The 24241-nt window shown below is 35.3% G+C and overlaps 1 protein-coding gene and 1 long non-coding RNA gene across 2 annotated transcripts in view; one reads left to right on the top strand and one right to left on the bottom strand.

Moving 5' to 3' along the window:
- Positions 1-18023, top strand: part of LOC117405279 (uncharacterized) — a 96026-nt gene extending 78003 nt beyond the window's left edge. Inside the window, exons 4-5 of the long non-coding RNA XR_004544844.3 lie at positions 15663-15768; positions 16057-18023. This is a non-coding gene — a long non-coding RNA (uncharacterized LOC117405279). The remainder of the gene's footprint in view (positions 1-15662; positions 15769-16056) is intronic.
- Positions 18024-18575: 552 nt separating this feature from the next.
- LOC117405277 (gamma-tubulin complex component 3 homolog) overlaps positions 18576-24241 on the bottom strand; it is a 28366-nt gene continuing 22700 nt past the window's right edge. The window contains exons 18-22 of the mRNA XM_034008214.3: positions 22602-22690; positions 22386-22517; positions 21510-21650; positions 20559-20675; positions 18576-20141 (exon numbers count right to left, since the gene is read on the bottom strand). Coding sequence (XP_033864105.3) covers positions 19980-20141; positions 20559-20675; positions 21510-21650; positions 22386-22517; positions 22602-22690 — 641 coding nt within the window. The 3' untranslated portion in view covers positions 18576-19979. The remainder of the gene's footprint in view (positions 20142-20558; positions 20676-21509; positions 21651-22385; positions 22518-22601; positions 22691-24241) is intronic.

The raw sequence follows: 24241 nt of genomic DNA, 5'->3' as shown, positions 1-24241 counted from the left end.
CAAGGTCTAAAAAAAAAGGTACATTCTGATGATATTCTGATGATACTACATAAATTGATTAAATAAAACAATACAGTGCTATTCAATCAAACTACCAGACATCAGTGGTCAACGATTGAATATGCCACTTGCAGTTTCAAATACAGTAGTCTCCGGCTTACAAAACAGTACTGTATTCATGGTGAACTAATTGCTATCGGTGCCAAGAAGGTGTTCTTTTAAGCAAAGTTCCTGTTCCTTTAGCCGGAACATTTACAATGGGAAAAATCTGTTTCACCACAAGGGTGTTCTCTTAGGCAAAGTGTTCTCTTAGGAGGTGTTCCTATACACCGAGACTACTGTATACCCAAAAAAACAGTGTTTACTTAATAAGCCCTTTTCTTGAAACACAGTCCAATTTTTACAACAGTACTAGTTTACCATAAATATTGATCATTTATGTCTATAATACAAATGGAAACAGTTTTTTCTCACTTCAAGTTATACCAGCACTGTGTACATTTTGAAAGGGGGAAAAAAATGCTCCAGCTTTCTGTAATAAACACAATCCATCAGCATTCCATTCACTGCAGCCTTATTATCTAAGCAAGGTCACAATTCGGACTTGTGTTTCTGGCTTCTCCCAGATGCAGAAAAATGAACACTTTCATTCTGTGTTACCCAGCAAGAAGCTCATTTTGAAATGCCACATAAAGGCTTCAGGGTTTATGTATTCGATAGAAATGCAGACGTGACTATAATATTTGTGATTATTACAGGTCTCTTTTCATACAAAGTTTACAAGTGCAAGTTAGTAGCTCTAGGCATAAAGAAACACAGATATACAATGGTCGGTAACATGATTTCACCTTTTCAGCCAGATGAAAATACAGTAACGCAGTCGTCCTTGATTAAACATATTCGTATTCAAGGCCAACAAATTAGCAGCAAGGCCCTTTGACTCTACATTCCTGAGTTTCGTCTCTTCTTTTGTTGAAAAAACCTGAAGAAAAAAATCTCACAGAAAAATCTTTACAACGTGTAAGCTATGAAGTGGAAGCTTGCAAACCTGCTTTTTTGTTGCTGCATTATCTTACAACTGCTTCAACTGCAGGAGATGGAAAGAGATTAGCTAATTGTATTGCTTGGTATTTGTTATCCAAAGGAAAAAAAAATTGAAAACTCTGCATGCAAAACCAATGAGGTAGAACGTGTTTGGCAAGCTTAGCCCTATCATGGCCTATGGTACAGAAAAAGATTTAGAAATCATTGCCTTGTCTCAACGATATTCATACCCCAGTGTTGACAAAAGGATTAGAGACTTGTTTCATCAGTCCCATAAAGGATTTCTCTGTCAAAAACCCCTCTCCATTTTATTCCTGAAAACCAAATATCTTTTAAGTAAATAAAGACCTCTTCCTTATGGTAAAATGCATTAAAATACACAACTGTTTGCAGGGCCAAGCTGTATCTGCAACCAAAACTCTTTCAATTATGAAAAACAAGCCATGACCCCCAAGCACCTGGTAATTAAAATTGCTAATCACTAGCAATTATCTGGCGAAGCTTTACTGGCTGGCAAAATGGTTTGACCCTTTTCCCACAAAAAGAAGAATGTTTGCTGTCTATTGATAAAGAGCTCAGGGAAAGCTATACCAAGCGCCCAGTCTGCAAAGTGGCTACTAATGGGATGTCAACAAAAGAGTTGCAGCATCTGCTGAAGGGTAGTGGGCCAGTTCTGATTGCACAGGTGGTGCATGTGCACAGGCCAATTAAAACATGCAACGCAAGGTATGCTTTTCAACAATGTAAACAGAACAAAAATATAGGGAATGAAATGTACCTGTGATGTGTTTTCCCCATCTATGAATTAAACGTTAACATGAAAATCAAAAGCTTGTAAGTAATACATTTATTTATTTATTTTTTTAATCTTTGCTGTTTGACTAAAACGTGCCTGCCTCTTTTGTACAGTGGTTAAGATCACTGAAGACACTGAAATGTTTGTCATTACTTATTACATTATTTATTTATTTTATTTGTATTTCTATGGTTAAGATCTTGGCTGGTAAGTACATGGTCATTGTTTTGACCCGTGGAACCTGTTGGAACACTTCATTATGCTTGAAAAAAAAGACTTTTGATTCCTGCTAAGTCTGACTAACAGTAATAAGTCCTGGCCACCGTATTCCTGTAAAGTGTATTCTTTGCTTCCCTATTATTTCGTCAGCCAATGTTTTGCTCTGATTTACACTCAGTATGTTCCTGTTATCCACAGAAGCCCAATAGAGAGGCGGTTGACTGTCATCATGAACCATTTTAGTTAAGTAGCTGAGTCTTGACCCTATTCCAATAAAAATATCTGTAATGATGTGGACTGGGTAACATTTTCAACATCCATTATCTGAAACAACTTTGAGAACATGACCAAACCTAAAATGATTACTTTCTTGAAAAACGTCATGCCTATCAGGTGACTCAACGCCTATCAGGTGATTCAAATAGACCCTACTCTAATAAAATACACAAAGAGTGCTAAACAATGCTTTAAAATCAATGTTTCTATCTTTAATTAGCTTTATTCTTATTATAACTGGTCTCCCTTTTATTGTCCTGAGAATATGTTGGTTCTTAGAATAATTGCATTATTTGTAATATCACATATGTACAGTAGGAATATTCATCTATTTTTGTTTTAAGAAAAATTGTAAATTAAGATTTCAGAAATCTTTTTTTAGTTCAAATTAAGACGATTTTTTTAAATGCAGGCCTTGCCTTCCTCATGTTTGTAACACGTGTTTAGGAAGCGAATGAACAGGCCTGCTGAAGTACCTATGACAAATGCTGCTGCAGCTGACATCTTTAAGCAGGAGCCCAGTGACCCTGCTTAATTAGCCATGTAATAAACCAAACCTGAAAGGGTTGAAAGGGCAGGTCCCTGCTAGCCAGAGCGCAATACCACTCCTACCCCTCAGCAGCCCACTGAAAGGGGAATCATAAAGCTGAGGGGAAAGAAAGGCTACCTTAGCCCAGCAAGTTATTTTGGCCACTAATTAGTTGTGTCCTGACTCATGTTTTCCAAGAAGAGTGGAATGAAAGAAGCAAGGAATAAATAACACTATTAAAAAAAAAAAAAAAAAGTAGGTGTTATGTATTATTAGATTTAATACAGTAAAATTCAGAATATACTGGGGTCAAGTATATACATTTAGCTCTGTAACTCACATTGATCATTTAGTCTCACATTAGCTTTAATATTTAATCTTTAAATTAAATACTATAAAGTAAATACAAAAGGGAGGTTCATTATTCATTTTTAAATCACTTTAAACACATGGCTAGTTTATTTACTGAAAAAGCATTTTACTTTTGAGGTTATTACTACAATTCCATATCATGTGGGATTTATAAATAACGTGATTAATGTGAGGTCAAGATTTAGAGGAGGACCCGACATTTTACTTTCTCAAAATAAAGTACACTTTGCCAGTCTTCCAAAACCTTGGAGTATGTTTTCCCTCAAACATTAAGCCCTCTCAAGTGGCTTGAATCTTATTTTGTTACACTAATGTGCACTTTTCTCCTTTCAGAAAACAGCAGTTAATCAAAAACTGCAGTAAACACATTGAAAATATAGCCTCAAGTGTTTATAATGCGAATCATTGATCACACTCCATCAAAAGAGAAATGTAGTGTTGCCAACAGTCCATTTGACATTTAAAGTGCAACTTTCATATAGCCTACTCCTGCATAATCACTGGATCTCAGTTATAGGATGAACTTGCCTAGCATGAACTTTGGGAAAAGCTACCCCAAACCTGTAACACTATTGGGTCAAATCCTTGGAAGATGGATGGTTTATGATACATTGGGAGACCTCCCAACATCTTGTAGACTCCATTCTAAAGTGTGTCCAAGCTTCTGCAATGACAAAATTAAGGGCTATCTTGTATACCGTGTTTAAAATACATATTTATGCATTATTATTATTGGACATACATTTATTTGTAGTAGTGCTGGTCTCCCTATATTTTTTGTTCTAGCCTTTTCTTAAATTGTTTATTTGAACCAATTAAACCTCCATCCAGACTCAGAAGTAGTTCATTATCTAATTTAACCTGTTAAACCTGCTGAGGAATGGCCCTCCAAGACTGTGATTCGACACCCCTGCATACAATTCTGAATAAAAGTGAATTAGGATTAGACTAAAATGGAATACATTGGAATAAAGTAACACAGGATACATTGGAAGTGCACAGCAAATGAAAAATGTAAAAAAATAAAAATAAAGAAATACCCCAAAAAAACAATTGTACATCAATGTTGTTAGAAGTTAATATCACATATTTATAAACATGTAGTAATATACTGAAGAGCAACATTTAATTGACAAATGACAGGGTTAGCATACTGATTGGCATACTTAAATGTAAGAATTTACAGGTCAATTTATAATTGATCAGTCAACATATTTACATAATAAACTAAGCATAATTACAGCATTTGCTAATTAATCCTGACATTTTTTTATTTTTTTATCTCAGCTGGGTGAATGTAATAAACCTGGGCCACGGTAAATTTAACCACTTTAAGCCAGAGCAATAAACCTAATTTGTAATGTAAAATGGAATATGCTTGTAATGTAAAAAAAAAATAATAATAATAATATATATATATATATATATATATATATATATATATATATATATATATATATATATATATATATATATATATATATATAACAGGGCAGCAGTGTGGCGTAGTGGTTAGGGCTCTGGACTCTTGACCGGAGGGTTGTGGGTTCAGTCCCTGGTATGGGACACTGCTGCTGTACCCTTGAGCAAGGTACTTTACCTAAATTGCTCCAGTAAAAACCCAACTGTATAAATGGGTAATTGTATGTAAAAATAATGTGATATCTTGTAACAATTGTAAGTCGCCCTGGATAAGGGCGTCTGCTAAGAAATAAATAATAATAATAATAATAATTATATATATATATATATATATATATATATATACAGTATATATCTGCAAGATACAACTGCAGCAGAACATGTGACAGATAATTGAGACACAGCTTAAAATCAAACTGTTCTGCCCAGTTTCTATTGCAAGTCTGAAAAATACATGCCTATTAATTTATCTTCATATTCAGCTTGTGTGCTTTCATTTCGCTACTGTTGTTTTTTAAGTCTTTCTTACAATCACAGATGGTACATGAGGGGGAGCATTTTCAGCTATCAATTAACACAAGACTGCAAGCACAAGAAGAGAATACTGAGCCCATAAGCCACAGAAGAATAATCTGCTTTGTAAACTCTGCACAGCAGATGTTTCAGTTATTTACTGTTAAGACTGTAGGACAACGCCCTCCTCTGGTCGTGAAACCACCTCCCATCAATCATCAGACATTGAGGAGTGATCACTTTGAACACTGAGGCGGGGAACGTTGAGGCAATTACCTGTGATCGATAGCACTAAATATGAAACCACATGTACCTCATCCATGAAGCATGGAATCAGAGGCATATTGTTAGTGAAGGAGATGAATGGAACTCGAGATAACCTTGGCAAATTAGACAGATGTTAGCATTAAACCATGTCAGTAAGCAGACTATATATTACAGACATATTAGAGGGCCATAAACTCTTCTAATGAATTGAAGCAGAATGACAACAGTAATGTGATGCAAGGGCCAGCATTTTAACCCTGTCTGGGAAGCTCGGAATCCCAGTTTAAAGCTACATTCCTACTGGGGTTTCACTTATTGTTTGGACTGCAATTTGGATGATCCACTTTTCATGAGTTGGAGGGAAAACATTATAGAACCTTTTAAATGATCATATTTTTGTGTGGGGGGGTGGGGGGGGGGGCTTGAAACAGAACCTCTAACCTTATAACTTATAGGTTGTGTTAATTATATTAACCTTTTAATGCATGAATGAAGTAGTAGATTGGGCAGTGGTACACAAATGAACCTTTGTTTCATTTCCAGGCAAATTATATTTACTCAAACCTAAACTAAAGTAGCTGAGGCACTTCTATGAGTAAGCAAGCAAACATACTCTTTGTATAGGAAATATTTCTACAGATTTTTTTTATACAGAGAACTGAAAGAAATGGTTGTTGCTTCAAATCAACACTGCTGAATAAAGGGTTAGATTATTGGATTGCCAGACAATAAGGCCACAGATGGAAGCATCTATGGTTTTCTCAATTGTCTAGAACTTCTATGGTCTAGCATGAAAGAAAAAAAAACAAAGAAACCACAATGTTTTTGAATTTCTGACAGTTGAGTCATATTATCCTCACATTTAGCTGTAATTCCTGTATTTATTTATTTTTCCTCTCTTTAATTGAACTAGGTTTCTTTCAGGGAAAAAAAAACATATTTTGCTAGTGCAGCACATTAGTTATAAATGTATGGTAAAAAAAAAAATTGTCAAGTTTTTAAACAGTAACTCTATTTTTTTTATTTTTACAGAAGGGCATACATGTTAACATTTCTATTTAAAAAAAACTGCACAATAAATGTATTGAAATGATGTAATGTAAGACAAAAGGAAGAGGCACAATGGAATGTAGATGATCTGTAATCCACGTACTTCACCCTGCAATGCAATATTTTGATAACAAAAACAATTGTGCACTCCATGTATAAATAAATTCAGTGAATCCGCTTATTGTATTTTCTACATTAACTGCCTCCTAACACCATACAGAACAATGCATGTTTTAGGTATCTAACATGTTCCAAAACAACAACACAAATAACAACTTTTCACAATTACTGTTGGGAATTATACCAACACTCTTCAGAGTCACATTCTTCAGGTTGGTAGGCCTCAAACTGATAGAAATTGTTCAACTAAAGATGCCCACTTACCTAAATAATTAAATACTTTTAAATCTTGAATGGCAGAATGTGTATAAGGCACATACTGTGTATAACGAGAGCCTGCATGACTCTGAAAACGTGTCCATTGTAGCTAAATTCGTATTATATACTGGTTGTTTTACACCAAACTTAAGAAGCAGTGAGGGCACAACAAAGGCTTCACAGCATTTCGATATTATTTTCTAGACTACATACAGATTCAGTTCTGAAATCTGACTAGTGAGGATAAAACATAAATGTAAATTCAGTATCAAGCAGTTTAGTAACCATGCACTCAGACCCCCAGTGTAAATACAAATACATTCCAATACATTTAACATTAATCATAAATCAGGTTGCAGTTGATTAATGAAGCTTGTTCTGCCACATTCCAGTTCCTACTTTGTACAACGAATTCCCCCCGTCGCTCTTAAGTCACTGACTACCTGTTCACAATTATTGATTTTATTTCTAAATGTTTTTATCAGCTCTTCCATCCCACAGATCTATTACTTTTTATTCTTGTAGTCTCTTTCCTGGTACGAAAAGCAGCTTTCATTCCAGACGATATTGTTATTGACTGTGGCTGTTACCTTTGATAAGGGGAGGCATAAAATCTATCGCTTCAGTAGAATACCTTGTGAATTGACACAAATACTCGGTTGCATGTTAGTTCAAAAGACTGAAATTCAGAATGATGTTGGTGTGTGTTTTTAATAATAAAAAACATAACTAAAGTGTATTAAAAGAAATACTGAGATGTGATTTTTATCTCCCCATGCTGGGTCAAATAAAGAAACAAGCTCTGTCTTTACTTGCCAGGATGCAGATGTTTTACTATCCAGAAACGGAAGCTTTTTTCCCATATTGCTGCTTGGATAGTTCTGGCAGGTATACAGAATATACCTGAAAAGAAAATATTTTATTTCGAATAATGACAATGATAACAAATGTATCACTTCTATTCTAGATGTGTAAGTATTTTCTTTTTTCGTTTAAGCTCATGAATATAGGTCAACATAAATGTATTTAGACACATCCCCTTATTTTCCAAACACATTTTTATTTGTGTTTTTTTTTTTTTGTATAGAATATCTTATTGCTTCCTCTGTGGTCTAATCACCATACAATGACATTAAGTGGATGTTATATAATACCGTCCACACTGACACACATAGAAGCTCCAGTAATCCCCTTTGTATTAATATTGCTTAATTATAGCGCTATCACAGTATAAATATATTTCTTCAGTCCAGACCTTTTATTGCTGCAGTATGTAAATCAGTGCTGTAAACTAGAGACTAGTCTCACTTTTAACCTATGTTTTTGACTTGTAAGTATCTATCTTTGCAACTTTACTACTGATATGAAAGTTGGCAAGTTTTGCTAAAATGACTGTAATTTCACAAGGAACAGCCACTGCCTCTCACAACAGTCTAAGCGCCTTTCTGGAGATTAGACTTCCCTGAAGGAATTAATGGTAATCACTAAATGGCCACGTATCCCTGCAGAACAAATGAAACCCTTTGCAGACTTGCAGTGTAAAATCTTGTTGCTGCCCTGACTGTCTGTAGTGAGTGCTCCACCCGATTGACAGTATAATACTGTACCATTCCAAACTCAGTTATATAGCGTCCTTCACATGCAAGCATCCCAGGGCGCTTTACAAAAATAAGCTGTGAACCAAATGAGCTCCACACTGCCCACTAGTGTGAGGCCTCAGCATTGCAGAGAACTTTTGGAAGCAAGTTCCAAAGTGAAGGAGCTCGAAAAGGAAAAGCCCTTGAAGCAGAGGTTTGTAATCAAGTTCTTGGAATAACCAATCATCATTGTCCGATCTCAAAGTGCGAGCCGGTTTGTAGGGAATAAGTAACTCATGCAGACAGGCAGGTCCAGAACCATGAATAGCCTTCTAAGTGAGAAGCAATGTTTGAAATCAAAGCTTCAACATTCCCTGCATATACTAATTTCATTTTTCATATCATAAGATCATGTATAAAGGTATACCTGCATCCAGATATACTGTGTAATATGTTGACTTGCTGTCTCTGATGAGTCACAAAACAGTCACTACCTCAGTGCTATGCTTTAGACCAACTATGCTGGCGGTCTCGGTACATTATTATGCTGCTGTCCAGTAGTTTTCCACTGAATTGTTTGTTTAATTGAGTAACTTCAGGATCCAGATCCAACTTTTCTAACCCCAGGCTGTTGACTTTTCACACTGTACACCCATTAAAATGAACATATATCTCTCTTTATCTTCTTTCCCTTTCTCTTATCCACCTCCAGATCAAAAAACACTTTCCTACCGCAAACATTTTTGGAAGCCAGCCACATTACATTGTCTTTTTCTTGACAATTCAAATAGCAAGCGTGATGTATCCCATGGAAGGTCATGCTACGCAGTATTGTCATTATTTTTGTTAAAGAGGTAACGATGCTGTATAATGAAGAGATTTACAATACAGCCACTGCTTACAATGGATGCAGCAGGCACAAGATTACAAGATGAAAAAGATATCCTTGCACTTTTCAGCATGAATACTATTTAACAGCCATGGCCTGATACACTTTGTCTGAACTTTGTATCCCAAGCTGGCACCTCTGTTCAGCACCTAAGCTTTTCCTGTTAAGTTTGTGTTGAGAAGTCCGTATGGGTTTCACTGTTCACAGAGTTAACACTAGATACTTACTAAGTTCTGGTTTCTTTTGACTTTGTCTTTGTTGGCTTGGTCTCTAAACTAGCATACAGGATGTTATACAAACACAAGATTCCACCCCCCACCTCCATTTGGTAATGGAACAAAAAATCCCAGGAAGCCTATCTTTATTATTTAAATGATGAATTGGAGGAAGCAGAATAAACATAAAATAATACAGAGCAAAGCATTAAAACTTTGTTCATGGACTTATATAATTCTTCATATTCACAAGAATCCTTGGACTCAAAGCAGTGACAGATCTCATTAAAACAAATAGAGAGCAGAAGCATACCTCTTACCACGCTGCTCTGACTGAATTAAACTACAGAAAGCACACAAACAAATAAATAACAGAACAAAATTTGAAGAAAGTACAAAGGTTCGTAATCAGTAAGAAATAAAAAACAGCTCTATTTATAGGATTATTTAATCTGCGCAGAAAACTTGCCTTTGCTTTTGCACTTTTCTACAAAATCAAGCCCTTTGTTTCTTATACCAGAAAGGCCATGCCATAAAAACCTGTTTCATCAATTTAAAAGGCAATTTATATCATTATCTGTGAAAGTCCTGGACATGGGATATTGTTTACTGTACCTTACAGCTCCCTTCATCAAAAGCAATAATGGATAGGCACTGCGATGAAATGATTCAAAAACAATCTCAGCAAATCACAGTGCAATTTTAAAACTAATAAAAAGATTTCACAACTGAATACCTTGGCATGCCCCATTAAACACCTTCAATGTAAACCCACACATGAAGATTATAACTCATACTGCGTTTTTAAAAGAAACATCATATTAACTACTGTTTCTATACTTATTAGATTGAATTACTTGAAGTCATTGAAATGGGAAATTGTTGGATGTGACCTGAAGAGCACATCTAATTACACAGCATTTAATCCATGGAATTCTTTATATTCCAATTGCTATACTTTGTTTCTTTTTTATTGGACACTGTATGCTACTGTACTTACTACCAATTGTATGCAATAACCTTGCAGCTTAATTATAAAAAGTGCTGAAGCTCATTATTGGGTGTGTTCATCGGATCTCTTTTGTGGTAGAATAGGTACACATTGAATCCTACATGCATTCCTTTACATTTGAAGGGTCCATTGACCACTGTACATGTCTGTAATGTAAGGCCACCCTGACAGTCCTGTGACTTTTTTTACAGTAAAACTGTGGTTTCAAAACCATATCTTTTTGTAACAACCTAAGGAGGGTATGCATTCTCTTACATATAAGCTGTCCTTATAAAAGACACTGTTGTAAATGCTTCAACTGCCGCAGTGAAAATCTGAAAACAAATCATCTAAAAAATGGATTTGGCAGACATTATTTCACGCTTTTCCTATTCAGCATGCGATTCTCCAAAATCCCATCACATGGTGCCAAGCAGGCGTTTCTGAAGATCTCAACAGTCCTCATCTGTAGCATTGAATTCCTGCTATTTCCTTACTCTGCTGCGTGGTTTTTATTTTCATGAGAGGAATCTTTCAATGTCAATTAATGACACAGTTTTACTAAGATGTACCATTTCTTACTTTGTACAGCTGAAGACTTTTGCCTGCAATCATATTTCATAAATGATCAATGAAAACATCTGAAGTGAGAGTATTTGGCCCCCATTTCTATGCGTTCTTTTTTCAAGTGTCCACTTTAAACAATCTGAGAAATGTCATTTGTTTAGTTAAAAATATGTAATTAAATTGTATCACTGCAGTACCGCTCTGAAAAAAGAATAAATAAATGTTAACTCCTTTCTACATCTTGGGTGCTTGCTTCCAAAAAGCACCTGCAGTTCTTAAAAAAAATAATAATAATTGAAGTTCTGCAATATAAAATCGAAAATTTTGGCAATGAATCAAAAATGGCATTTTACATTCATTGTAACGTTTTGAATAGCAGTATGAATTAGATGAGAACAAAGCTGATGACCTATTACTTTAGCAGCACCATTCCATTTAATCAGGAGGTCATTAAACTGAACTAAGCACCTTTTTTTTACTGAACCACAACACCCTTAAAGGAACACCTTAAAGGAGTTCTGGAACCATTTCAAAAATCTTACCTGTTGTGCATTTCCATCCATTACGTAAATATCACATGTAATTCTGACAGAAGCACATGTCATAGCAAAAATGATATTTGGTACAATACTAGATAAAGAAAGCTCTCAAGTTGCTTGCAGGACCTTCAGGTATCATCATGTTAGTTATGAGGGGAAGCAAGGTGCTGAAAGGGCCTAGGGTCTAGGAAGAGCAATTATAAGAGACTACCTGAAAGTAATGTATTCAAACTGAGAGAGTTTCATGTATATGTTTATTAAAACGGAAGTGTGTTATAACATGCGCTTCTTTAACCCTTTAAGGTATAAGGGACATATGTGTGCCACAAATACAATTATCCTAACTTTCTTATTATTGCAACGAGGCACACACAGCAGGGTTGAAGATGTACTGACAGGCTGGATCTGGTCATTCAAATTGTCAGTTTCCTTGAGATACTTGAATCACTCTCAAATGTATTATAAGAAGAGCCTGTTTGAACAACCGCTCAATTCCTTGTGTACCTTATTCTGGTTAAAAACTGTGCATGTGAGACCTACAAAATGACTGTACGTACACAACAGGGAAGATGAATGGAATTATTTCACAAACTAAAACCCCTTTTTTTAAATAATAGTAGGCATTCCAAATATTATAAGAAGAATGAATCACACTACTGGTTTAAAGTAGGAACATTATCAATCTCCCTTTTACTCTGATCTATCCTCTTTGACAGCCAGTTCAAAAAGCATAGACACAAAGATTTCACATTATTATGAAGAACAAACAGCATTATTGAGAACATGAGCCACACAGTAAGCTAAATATGTACTTGACAATTGCTCACATTTTATTTGAATAAGAGAGCTATATTTGGATAAGAAGAAGAAGAATATGTAACGGAAAGCTTTGGTTTGTCTCTAAATCCTCTATGTAGTCTATCTAAAGGTACGAAAAAAAAACAAAAAAACACCTTATGTAGTAGTGTACAGTGTAATGCAAACACCTAAACAGAACTTTGCTGCCATCTAGTGGTTCATTTTGAACTCCAGTAAAAATGCCAACAACTTTTCATATTTAAATAGCTCTCAGATTCAAAGTAAATGTACTTTACCTGCGTTCTTCAATTTGATTACAAAAAAAAAAAAAAATACAAACAAAAACCCAGGAAATACTGAGTAAGGCTATACTGTACTTCTGCTGTCTTCTTCAACAGTGATGATGCAACATCGACAATGGATAATTGAAAAGCATATGACATGGTTTATTTAGATTTCCAGAAACCTTTTGACAAAGTTCTGCATAAAGATTACTTCTCAAACTGAGCGAAATAGGGATTCAGGGAAATGTATGCACATGGATTAGGGAGTGATTAACATGTGGGCAGCAGTGTGGAGTAGTGGTTAGGGCTCTGGACTCTGGATTCAATCCCAGATGGGGGACACTGCAGCTGTACCCTTGAGCAAGGTACTTTACCTAGATTGCTCCAGTAAAAAAAACAACTGTATAAATGGGTAATTGTATGTAAAAATAATGTGATATCTTGTAACAATTGTAAGTCGCCCTGGATAAGGGTGTCTGCTAAGAAATACTTAATAATAGAAAACAGAAAGTACAGATTAGAGGAGAAACCTCAAAATGGAGCAAGGTAACCAGTAGTGTACCACAGGGATCAGTATTAGGTCCTCTGCTCTTCCTAATATACATTCATGAATTAGATTCTGGTATAGTAAGCAAACTTGTTAAATTTGCAGACGACACAAAAATAGGAGGAGTGGCAAACACTGTTGCAGCAGCAAAGGTCATTCAAAATGATCTAGACACATAGCAAATGCCATTTAATAGAGAAAAGTGTAAGGTACTGCACACAGGCAATAAAAATGTGCATTATAAATATAATATGGGAGATACTAAAATTGAAGAAGAAATCTATGAAAAAGATCTAATATCATCAAGAATATTGTGTTCAGTTTTGGTCACCTCACTACAAAAAGGATATTGCTGCTCTAGAAAGGGTGCTAAGAAGAGCGACCAGAATTATCCCTGGTTAAAAGGCATGTCATATGCAGACAAGCTAAAATAACTGAATCTATTCAGTCTTGAACAAAGAAGACTATGCAGTGATCTGATTCAAAATTCTAAAGGTATTGACAATGTCGACCTAAGGGACTGTTTCAATCTGAAAAAAGAAACAAGGACCAGGGGTCACAAATGGAGATTAGATAAAGGGGCATTCAGAACAGAAAATAGTAAGCACTTTTTTACACAGAGAATTGTGAGGGTCTGGAACCAACTCCCCAGTAATGTTGTTGAAGTTGACACCCCGGGATCCTTTAAGAAGCTGCTTGATGAGATTCTGGGATCAATAAGCTACTAACAACCAAACAAGCAAGATGGGCCAAATGGCCTCCTCTTGTTTGTAAACTTTCTTATGTGCTTATGTACTAATTATATTCCACTGTGTCCCTTAACCACTACTGCCATATGAAAGCACACACTGTACACAAAATATTGATACATTTTTAGTGAAGGGGGTCAGGGTATTTGTCTGTGATTTTGGAGCCCTCTTCTGGGGGGCAAGGGTAATACATTTGGTATCAAAAAGCTCATTTATTTACACATTTTCAAGGTAGTAGTGCCACTGCAAAGTTTTTATGGGATTGTGAATTGCTATGAAAACTTTACGTTCAAAGTTTAAAGAATGAAATATATAGGGTTGTTATTTTGTTTTACCCATGCCAGAATTACAGTTTTCCACTTAGTACCAACATACATTACTGTAAACAACGGATAGATAAAAAAATAAAGAAAAATTGGAACTGATTGCATTTCCAAACATGTGAAAAACTACAAATATGTGGTGACAGAATATGTTTAAGGACATTATTATTGTTTCCAAAAAATAACAGGCACAGGATATCGAAGTGAAAACTCTGTTTAGGGTCAGTGTGCTATGTCACTATATTAAAAAAATGATATTGAGAGATGAAAATGGCAGTATACGATATGGAAAATAAATAGACACAATATGTAGAAAATAATGATAACAGTGGAGATGAAAATATGAATGAAGATAATGATAAAAAATGATGATGAAGGCCACTGTGATGATCAAGAATACTGGTGATGATGATGAAGATGATGAAGACCATGATTATGAGTGACACCATGAAGGTGAAGATCATGATGATGAAGACTATGGTGATGGGCTCCATAATGATGAAGACCATCATAATGACGAAGAAGACAGTGGTGATGTTGAAGACGATGATGAAGAAGAAAGAAATATGATGGTGATTGCGACAAGATAGCTTCAGGAAGGAGACTCAGAGCCAGGAAGCTGCAGTGAAAGCGCTGTTGGGCACATTTATTTACAAAAACGCTAACAAAACAGGAGCAAAATAAAGAGTTAAACAAAACACAGGAACAAATTACAAAACCAATATTCACCTTTAGGCTGGGATGTAGCCTTCATTAAACGTTCTCCTTACAATTCTTCTCCCCAAACTCCTCCACCAAACAAAGTATTTTCCCTCCCATTATATACATGTAGCCATTCTCAAATTAGCACTTAATTATCTAATTAGGGAATGGCCATATTCCACTTGTGGGTTCTGGCAGGTATGGGATACATTCAACATACCCAATCTTTATTTACACATTTTTGTGGCTTCTTGTGGGGTGGGGCGGGGCGGTCCAGACACCGGCGCCTCCACCAGGAGACCAAGGACTAACAGTGATTTTGTATCATATGTGATACAGAAATGGGCATTATAGGGTTAAGTATAGTTTAGCCTGTATTTTTCTGGACACTTACCACAATACAATTATAAGTGCTATTGTATTTTATTTCTTATGCAGAACACTGGACCAAAGCATAGAGACGTGATCCTGATAAACCATGTTATCTAATCCCAATGTAATTATGAAATTCCAATAATGTCTAATTTTGAGTTCTGGTCAGGGTAGGGCTTTGGGTTGTCCATTTAATGGATGATTTATGGTCTGTCGTAATTTCTTTTTTTTCTGTATTTGCAGCTGCTGGTAACGCTTTGATTGCTGGGTCTGTGGTTACTGTGCTCTTGACGGCTTCAGTGTTCTTTTTGCACTTGTGTGCTGTTTTATCAGTGCATGGAAAAAATGTGTAAGTACTGAATACAAATTATAATGTATGCGTCGTATTATGCGATAAACTAAGCACATAACATTTATTGATAATGTTGAAATAAAAAAATAATTACAGGCTAATGATTTACAGTAATGTGTACTGGTTTTATTTGTATTTTCTTAATAAATCAAATTACAATGTAAATGCACCATCACCCCCACACAAATGACATATTTCCATACCTTTTCTGCAACTTGATTGGTGCAAAGTGCCAAGAGTTTATGTTTTTTTTTTTTAATTTGGTATACGTGATGTTTTAATCAGACAAGGCAGCTGGACAAACAGGAAGAAGAACAACAATGGCACCCAAGGCTATGAAATAAACGGTGATAAAGACAACAGCAGTGAAGAAAAACCAAACAGTGAATTGGAAAATATCTTCATTTCTGCTCCCCCTCATGTCCCAACGTATGCTCTGCAGATTCTTTTGTAAAGATACCTTCTTCATCTTCTGGATTACCTCTTGTTCAGATACAGACTACATTAAGGATTATATGTATTTTCATTAAGGAGGTGAATAGTTTAGTGTGCTCTCAGAAACACAAGAACCAATCAGAATATTCCACTGGTAAGCAGAGCCTGGTATTCGGGTGTGGGGTTCTCCAATGGAAGTGGATGCAGTATTCTGTGGTGTTTTATTTTCTTTTTGCTATGAATAACTGTACCAAATTATCAGATGACCTGCAAAGTAATTGGAAACGTTACCAGATGCAAATAAATGGTGTTATGCATTTTAAGGACATGTTCAAGGAACATTGTGTTGGTTTCAAAAGGAATCCCCAGCACTCCAGTGAGAATCACTGCATACAGAATGATATGCTGTACATTCTAAAGCACCTGGATCAACCTGCTTTGTAGGCATAAATGCCAATCTTGTTGTCATACGTTGCTCTACATGTGAATGTGTACCATAAAATAGTCTATCTAATCAACTGCTGTACATTACTTACTGAGGTATTTAAAAATAATAATAATAATAAAAATAATAATAACATTGTAAACCCAGATTTTTTTTTGTTTTTATGTTCTAGATTTAAGCTATCAACCTAGAACCTGCGCTAGGATTACATTTTAATTAGCGGGTTGCTATCCTTATAGTGGATTTTAAAAAGGAACAAATTACTATCATGTATGTGCAATTTAATCTTATTTTCATTGAAAAAGACTTATCAATGTATGTTCTAAGGAAATAAAAACTTTACAGAACTGTTGCCAATTACAATTTTATTGTGAGCATATAAACATCTTCAAACTGATGGCTGTGTTTCCAGATCTTCATAACCAGAACCTGTTCTATTAATCCATCGTTCAATACAGACTAATTAAATACAAGGTCTCAATTGCTGGATTCAATGAGATGGAATATCTCTGCTCTTTTGCCTCTGCTGATAAGAGTGGCCATGGCCTGAACAGTAGCTTGGTTATTAATAATACATTGAATAGTATTTTCTGTTTTTATATACAATGTGCTGTGCAGCAGGATACCATGGTGAAGGTCAAGAGCTGCTAATTGGGTAGAGGCTGCTCTCTATGGGTTTGATGTTTCCTAATCTTCTGCTTTAAGGGAAGGCTAAAGAAAAACAAAAAGCCTTTGAAAGGTGTGGGGTTCTAGGGTCACCCCAATGAAATATCAAAGAAGCCTAAATTGTAGATGCTTGAGATTTCAATACCTCAATGTTTCTTGTATTGTCTCTAGTATCATAACATACATCAAACAACAATATTTACTAACAGGAGATTCTTTAAATTTGAAGTCTGTCACCTTTTTGCTAAATTGACACTGTGTACTTGGTGTTTTGGTTTGTGCTTGCATTGTCCTACATTGTTACATTAACAGTTTTTCTGCTCTTGCTTTGCACACACACTGCACACCAGTTACACTAACAGCATTGTATCTCTTTATACTGGATAATTATTTTCAGTTTAATACTTTGTTCGTGATATCCACCATCTTGGTGACTGACTTTTTATGATTTTAGACACAGCTTAGTATGCATCAAGTTGATTTACTAAAGCAAAATTCTGAAATTGGACAGATCTGGACAGTAAAATTATCATAAAATCATTGCAAATACCTCGTTTGCCAATATAAATATGGTACAGAATGTAAACACAACACATCACATCTGTGAAATGCAAGCATCCAACACCGGTATCTCATTCAGTTAAATGTATTGGGTTTTAAAAAAAAAAAAAAGCTAAAATGTCTGCAAGTATTTGCTTGCTAAATAAATATCAAAGCCTTATGGGTAGTTTATTTGTATGTATGCATGGTTTATTACTCTGTAAACAAGGTAAAAAAATACATTAGTTCCAACACAGAGGCAGAAAAAAAAAGTATTTACTAGATCAGCATCTTTAGCTTACCACCTGAACATGATTCAGATAGTAAGCAAGAAGACAGGCCATTGTGGTCAAATATTAATTATTAAAATGTTAAGTATTAGTATTTAGAAGTCAGTTTTGAGCTTACTACAGTCTTTCGGATGGTGTAATGATAGCAAAATGGACAACACATAAATACTACTGCCCACATTTAGTACTCCTTATTAACGAACAACCACAAGTTGAGTAACATGAGCATATTTTGGTGCATAAATCGATACTGATGTAAATCTGAGGAATTCCCAAAAATCATCACCAATAGCTCACTTGAGCAAAGGCATTTTAAAATATGTTGGATTTCAAAACACAAACTGAAGGTTTTTTTAAAAAAAAAAAAAAAGCTCAGACACTCATATAAACACCTTTCATTAAAAGCACCTTCTCATCAAAAACACATACAAAATCAAGAAATTATTTTATTTAAGAATATGTGGCACAACTGTTTTTTTAAATGTGTGTACTTGCTATATACATCTGTCCTATTTAAATCTGCTGAAATTATCTCCTGATATGTTGCTCCATAATGCTACAGTCCAGAAACAGCATCTGATCCAAGTGGAAAAGAGGTATGGTGTAACAGGAGATCTGCAGTCACACTGAATAAATACACAATGCAGAATTTAAAAGGGAGTAAATCATACTCGAGCCATACATTCATTCAGGTTGTATAGGCTGTTAAACACAACTTGATCCACAAGTGAGGGTACTCAATAAGCCTGAGCTTGTGGCGTGTCAATTTCTAACTCATTAACAGATAAGTGAATTACATTACGTGTGATACCGAGTTATCAAAAGCTGGAACAAGAAAGACATTACTCAGTCCAAAAAGACAATGTCATCTGAAATTTGACTGCTAGCAGAGCCTCAATTAGGTTAGCAAGTTGACAGTCCCAAAGTTAAGCACATCTCTTGGTTCAAGTTATGTTTAACACCATTGTTCTGTTGATTACATTTAAAATGTATTTTAACAAAAAATAAATAAATAAAATGTTGAACAACTTTGTTAGATAGTAATATGGTGCCAAAATAAATAAATCTGAAATTATAAAACTTGAATTCCTCTAATCCTCAACGGCCAAATGCTGCTTGGTAGTCTTAGTAGATCAGACACTGCAAGACCATTGTAATATCAAATACCCAGGACATCAACTAGTAGTCAGCATTGCTGCATGCTGTCGATTGTCCAAATGTATACTTACAGATTTTTTTTTTTTTTTTTAAACTGACAAGGGATGGTTTTGTTAATTATATGTTATATAATGTTAAGAAGAGTCCATCTGTCTAATCCTGTCCTGACAGAATAATGTTTTTGTAATACAATGAAAATGTCTCTGCAATTGTACAGTCTCCAATCCTTTGTAAACATAAGCACAAAGAATGTCTACACAAACCAAGTGCAACAGTAGCAAAATGTGGGAATTTACAGTGGGAGAAAAAAGCAACTTTACACAATGATTGAAGAAGAAAAAAACTACTCAAATTCAAATAGCAAACAATGTATATGAAGACTAGCATAATGTATGCAAGTTACTAGCATTGATGTGATGTCATCTAGTGAAGAGAATGAATTGCCATTTTTAGTTTCTAAAAGTCAGCTATAAAAACAAGACAAAAAAAATTGAAATTGACCTTGTGCTATTATTAAATGACACATCATTTAGCTAGCCAGGCAGATTAAATGGAGCAGTTTTGGGGTTGCTAGGTTTTGTTTGGCAACAACACACAAACTTTTCATAACCCAGCATCTGACTTAAAATGTCCATGTAGCCCTATTGAGTTGTTGTATAAAATGCTGTTGGCTGTTACATGTAGCTGCTTCGTCGCCCCCTAGTGGTCCCCATGGACATCCGCAGCCGAGGTTCTCTTGCTTTGTAGTGCTCGTTGAAATCGAGTCTAAAGCTGAGAAACTGGAGACTTTCATCTGTACTCGTCATCAGCAACACCAAGAACTGCTGCACAATACCCTGAAATAAAACACAGTGTTATCCAATCCGCTAGAATGAGAATCTGGCAGTTGATTAGTATTTTAAAACCAATTAAAACTAGAATACATAATAATGCACAACAAAATAGAAATATTTGCAACAAAGAAAAAACAGTCCAGTTTGATTTGCAGATCGGGCGCTACCAAGCGTTTATCATAAGGGGTACAGATTGTTCAAATTTGATTATTCCCTTTAAGGTATTTGTCAAAATAATATAGTGCACATTCTTCAGTATTATTAAGCAGCTTTAAATGTCATGTTTGTTGCTTCCTGTTATTTTGAGTAACTGTGAGTTTCAGTACTTACAATTCTTCAGACAGACTCAAAGCTAATTAAAAGGCTTAGAAGAGAAAAGGCTAACAAGAAAGACACACTTACTGCAAAGTAGTGACATACCTGGTAGAAATGTGTAAGTATTCGTAGCTGAGAGCGCATTTTTGGTATAGTTTCACAAAATTCTTGAACTCGTTTGTTTTCCACCTCTTCATCTGCTGCTGTTACTCCCCACTCTCCCTGAAATACATGACCAGGTCCAGCATTGCATTTGTATTACAGTAGAATTAAGGAAGAATCTGTAGTCGCTTGAGTGGTATATGAGAACCACATACCACTTCAACTTTATGGGGACTTATTTAAAATTGTATTTATTTTTCCTTCATAGCCTCAGATAAATCTAATTTAAATTTGAAAAAAATACAGTGATAAATGGCTATTTAAAAACATTTTCTGCAATTGCATTTTTGTTTTCAAGTGTGAATTGCTCTACAAAATCCTTGTTTTCCATTCTGTGTAAATCATTCATCTTTAAAGCACAGTACAGCAATACTGAGTACAAAACAAAAACAATTGATTTGTTTTTGCTTTGCTCAAATAACAAAAACATATTTTTAACAATGTCTGTGAATGATTTGCTTGCTGTAACTTGCAATTGTGGTTGCGGTCATATTAATAGTGTTTCTATGACCTCTAATGTAACAGGAGCTGTGTGTACAGTATGTGGATTAAAGAGGGTAAGACAGAGAGGGGACATTGGCACCTTGAAGGGTTTTTGTAAACCTACATCTTGCACAATAGCCCTGAATCATATTTATACTTATTGATTTGGAGAGTATCAGTGGCCCTAGGGATCATTGGTAGATGGCAATACAAAACGCAGCTGTAAATTGTATCTTAATTGTATTATTACTTGTACTGTGATACTTGAAATGTATTTGCTTACGATTGTAAGTCGCCCTGGATAAGGGTGTCTGCTAAGAAATAAATAATAATAATAATAATAATAATAATAATAATAATAATAATAATAATAATAATAATAATAATAATAATAATAATAATAAAGGATACCTCAGATTGGAGCCGTTTCTTCCTTTCTTCAAACTGCAGTCTGAGCTGGAGCTCCTCCAGGGCAGCCCGGTACAAGGTGTCTTGTGCATTCTGGAACTCAATAATTTGATCAAAGATGGCTCGAAGTTGATTCAGAAGAGCCTAACAAAAAGAAATATTCCAAGTGCTGTTTCAATTTCAGGAGAGGTTAATTTATTTATTACTTGTATTAACTGTTTCAGTGTGGATTCTTGTGCACGTGTAGGTACAGAAATATCTCAGTTAAAATATATACTACTACAAACATGTTTTGCTGGTCCTGGGGCAAGCCAGGAGACAACAGCATCTAATTTAAATAGCATAAATGTACGTTAAGATAATAAAACTAAATAATTCAGTCAAAGGATCAAATTTCATGATCTGCCCCAGATGACAATCTGTGAACTCCACCAAAATCCACACAACGGTCATATACTGGCACTCTACTGACACCTTAGTATTATTAAAACAGTTTTACCAGTTTAACATTTGGTTAACAACACTAAGATACCTAGGCTCTATTTGAAACAATTATTTTGGACTGTTGGAGCACAAGAACAAGAAATGGTTTACTAGGAAATAGAAATGCAAGCCTGAGATAATACACCATATGTTTTTAACTTTAGTCAAATAAATACTAAAGTTTGTATTAAATAATACAATACAGGTGTTCATGTCACGTGAAAACTTTCTATCCTTGGACTGAGTTGAATTTTAGGCCAGCTTTAACACTGTATACAAATATATTTATTTATAACACTTTCAGTTATTGTGCATCAGAATACTGAAGAAACTTTATAGGGGAGAAAAATAAGATAGGAAGAATTAGAGAAGAAAAAGCATCTTAAAAAGACTTACTCGTGAGTTAGTGTCTAGTAGACACCGTGAAATTATGGTATCAAGGAACACTTCGTGAGCAGCAATGATGTGGTCCAAATCTTGCGCTTGTTGCACCTTGTTCCAGAGTTCATCCCAAGAGCATTCCAGCACCTACAAACCCAAAGTGATCGGTAATCAACATGGATAAATGCACACACGCAAGCGTCATTACCGATTCCAAACAACGGAACATACCTCAAAGGTAATGTAATACTGCATTTGGTGAATAAAGTGGACCATTTCCGATGCCAGGATGTGACACTGATGCAGCACTCCAGAGAGTTCTGTAAAGAATGCAAAGTCATAATGAAGGAACCCTTGACCTAATTAGAAGAGCGACATCTATAGCTAATGGATATGGTTTACAAGAACAACAAAGTCAAACACATGACATTAGAGGACTGGCAGGTTGCCGCTGTTCATTTGATATTATTACTGTATGAAGCACCCGTTAGCAAGTGTATTTTGCCATGATCCATCATGTAAGCAAAGTAATTGGCTAGAGTTACAAGAGCTATCAGAGCACATCAAACACCGACTATTGTGTCTATAGAGGAGCAAATGAAACTTAGTGCTATTACATTCAATATTTAGATATTAAAATCTTATACTGTATGTCTTCAATCTAGGCTCATTCTACAAACAATTGGGTGTTTTTACAGAGACTACCACCAATTGTCCAGAGCACATGAAAAATTTAAAAGATAAAGCAAACTGATATTTAATTCGGGTGACCCTGGGACCCCACATCACCTCTTTCAAAGCCCTTTCGTCTCTAGCCTCCCCTTAAAGAAGGAAAAATCAAACCTTCAGAGGTTGTAGACTTTACCCAATTAGCGGCTCTTGACCGTCACCCTGGTATCCTGCTAGAAAGCCTACACAGACTATATTATGTGCTAAAAATAGAAATTACTGTTCAATGCATTATTAATACCAGGCTCATTGCAGCTTGTCAAACCTTTGTAAATGTATGTGGGATTATTAACCGAGGTGGCCATTGAATCCTTCTAGGCCCAATGCTTGCTGTTTTTACACCTTACTAATTAGTGAACACAGGTGGGAGATTGGGAAATAACTAGGCTACATCTGTACTGAAATACTAAAAAGTATTAATAAATAAAACACACACCGTAATGGTCATAAGTAGATTGTGAAGAAAACCAAAAGGTTTCTGAATGTCAAACACAATAAAAAACATTCCAAATAGATCTATTAAATTTTGCTTTTTACATTTTTTATTGTTTAAAACTAATGTATTGGCAAGGAGTTCAATTAAAGCATGCAAAATCAAGTGGTGTAATATTTAGACATTTAACATATGATCCTACGTAAATCAATCAGAAACATGTCATTGGTTCTCGACTCTTAGGACAATGGGGCAACTTTACTGTGTGTTCTTTCCTAATATGAGAAGCTCTGAATCTGCAACCAGATGCCTGCGTATACAAGCATATTTCATCCCATATCCATGATCTCTGCTTAACTGTAGTGAAGTTACCTCTTGCTATACTGGCAAACAAATGCAACGATTTAACACAAGTATAATACTGCCATCTAGTGGAATAAAATGTTAATTATAATAATGAACAGGATCCACTCAGAACTAGCTTTGCATCAGCAAAGGTGAAGACAGTTTTTTGGTGGTGATGCTGTTTGTTTTGTTTTGTTTAGTGGGTCAAATGCTAGATGTTGTGCACAACTGCACATTCTGAAAAAGGTATATCGCACAAAAAGTCAATTTAAGCTCCAATACAACAGCTGGATTGAGCACTAATATCTCTGAAACCAGCCATATTGAACATCCTGATCGGGCTGTTAAGACTAATCTGTCTTCC

Source organism: Acipenser ruthenus, chromosome 9, assembly GCF_902713425.1.
Source record: "Acipenser ruthenus chromosome 9, fAciRut3.2 maternal haplotype, whole genome shotgun sequence".
NCBI lineage: Eukaryota > Metazoa > Chordata > Actinopteri > Acipenseriformes > Acipenseridae > Acipenser > Acipenser ruthenus.
Note: the sequence above shows the minus strand (reverse complement) of the source record. Positions and strands in the feature narration are given on the sequence as shown.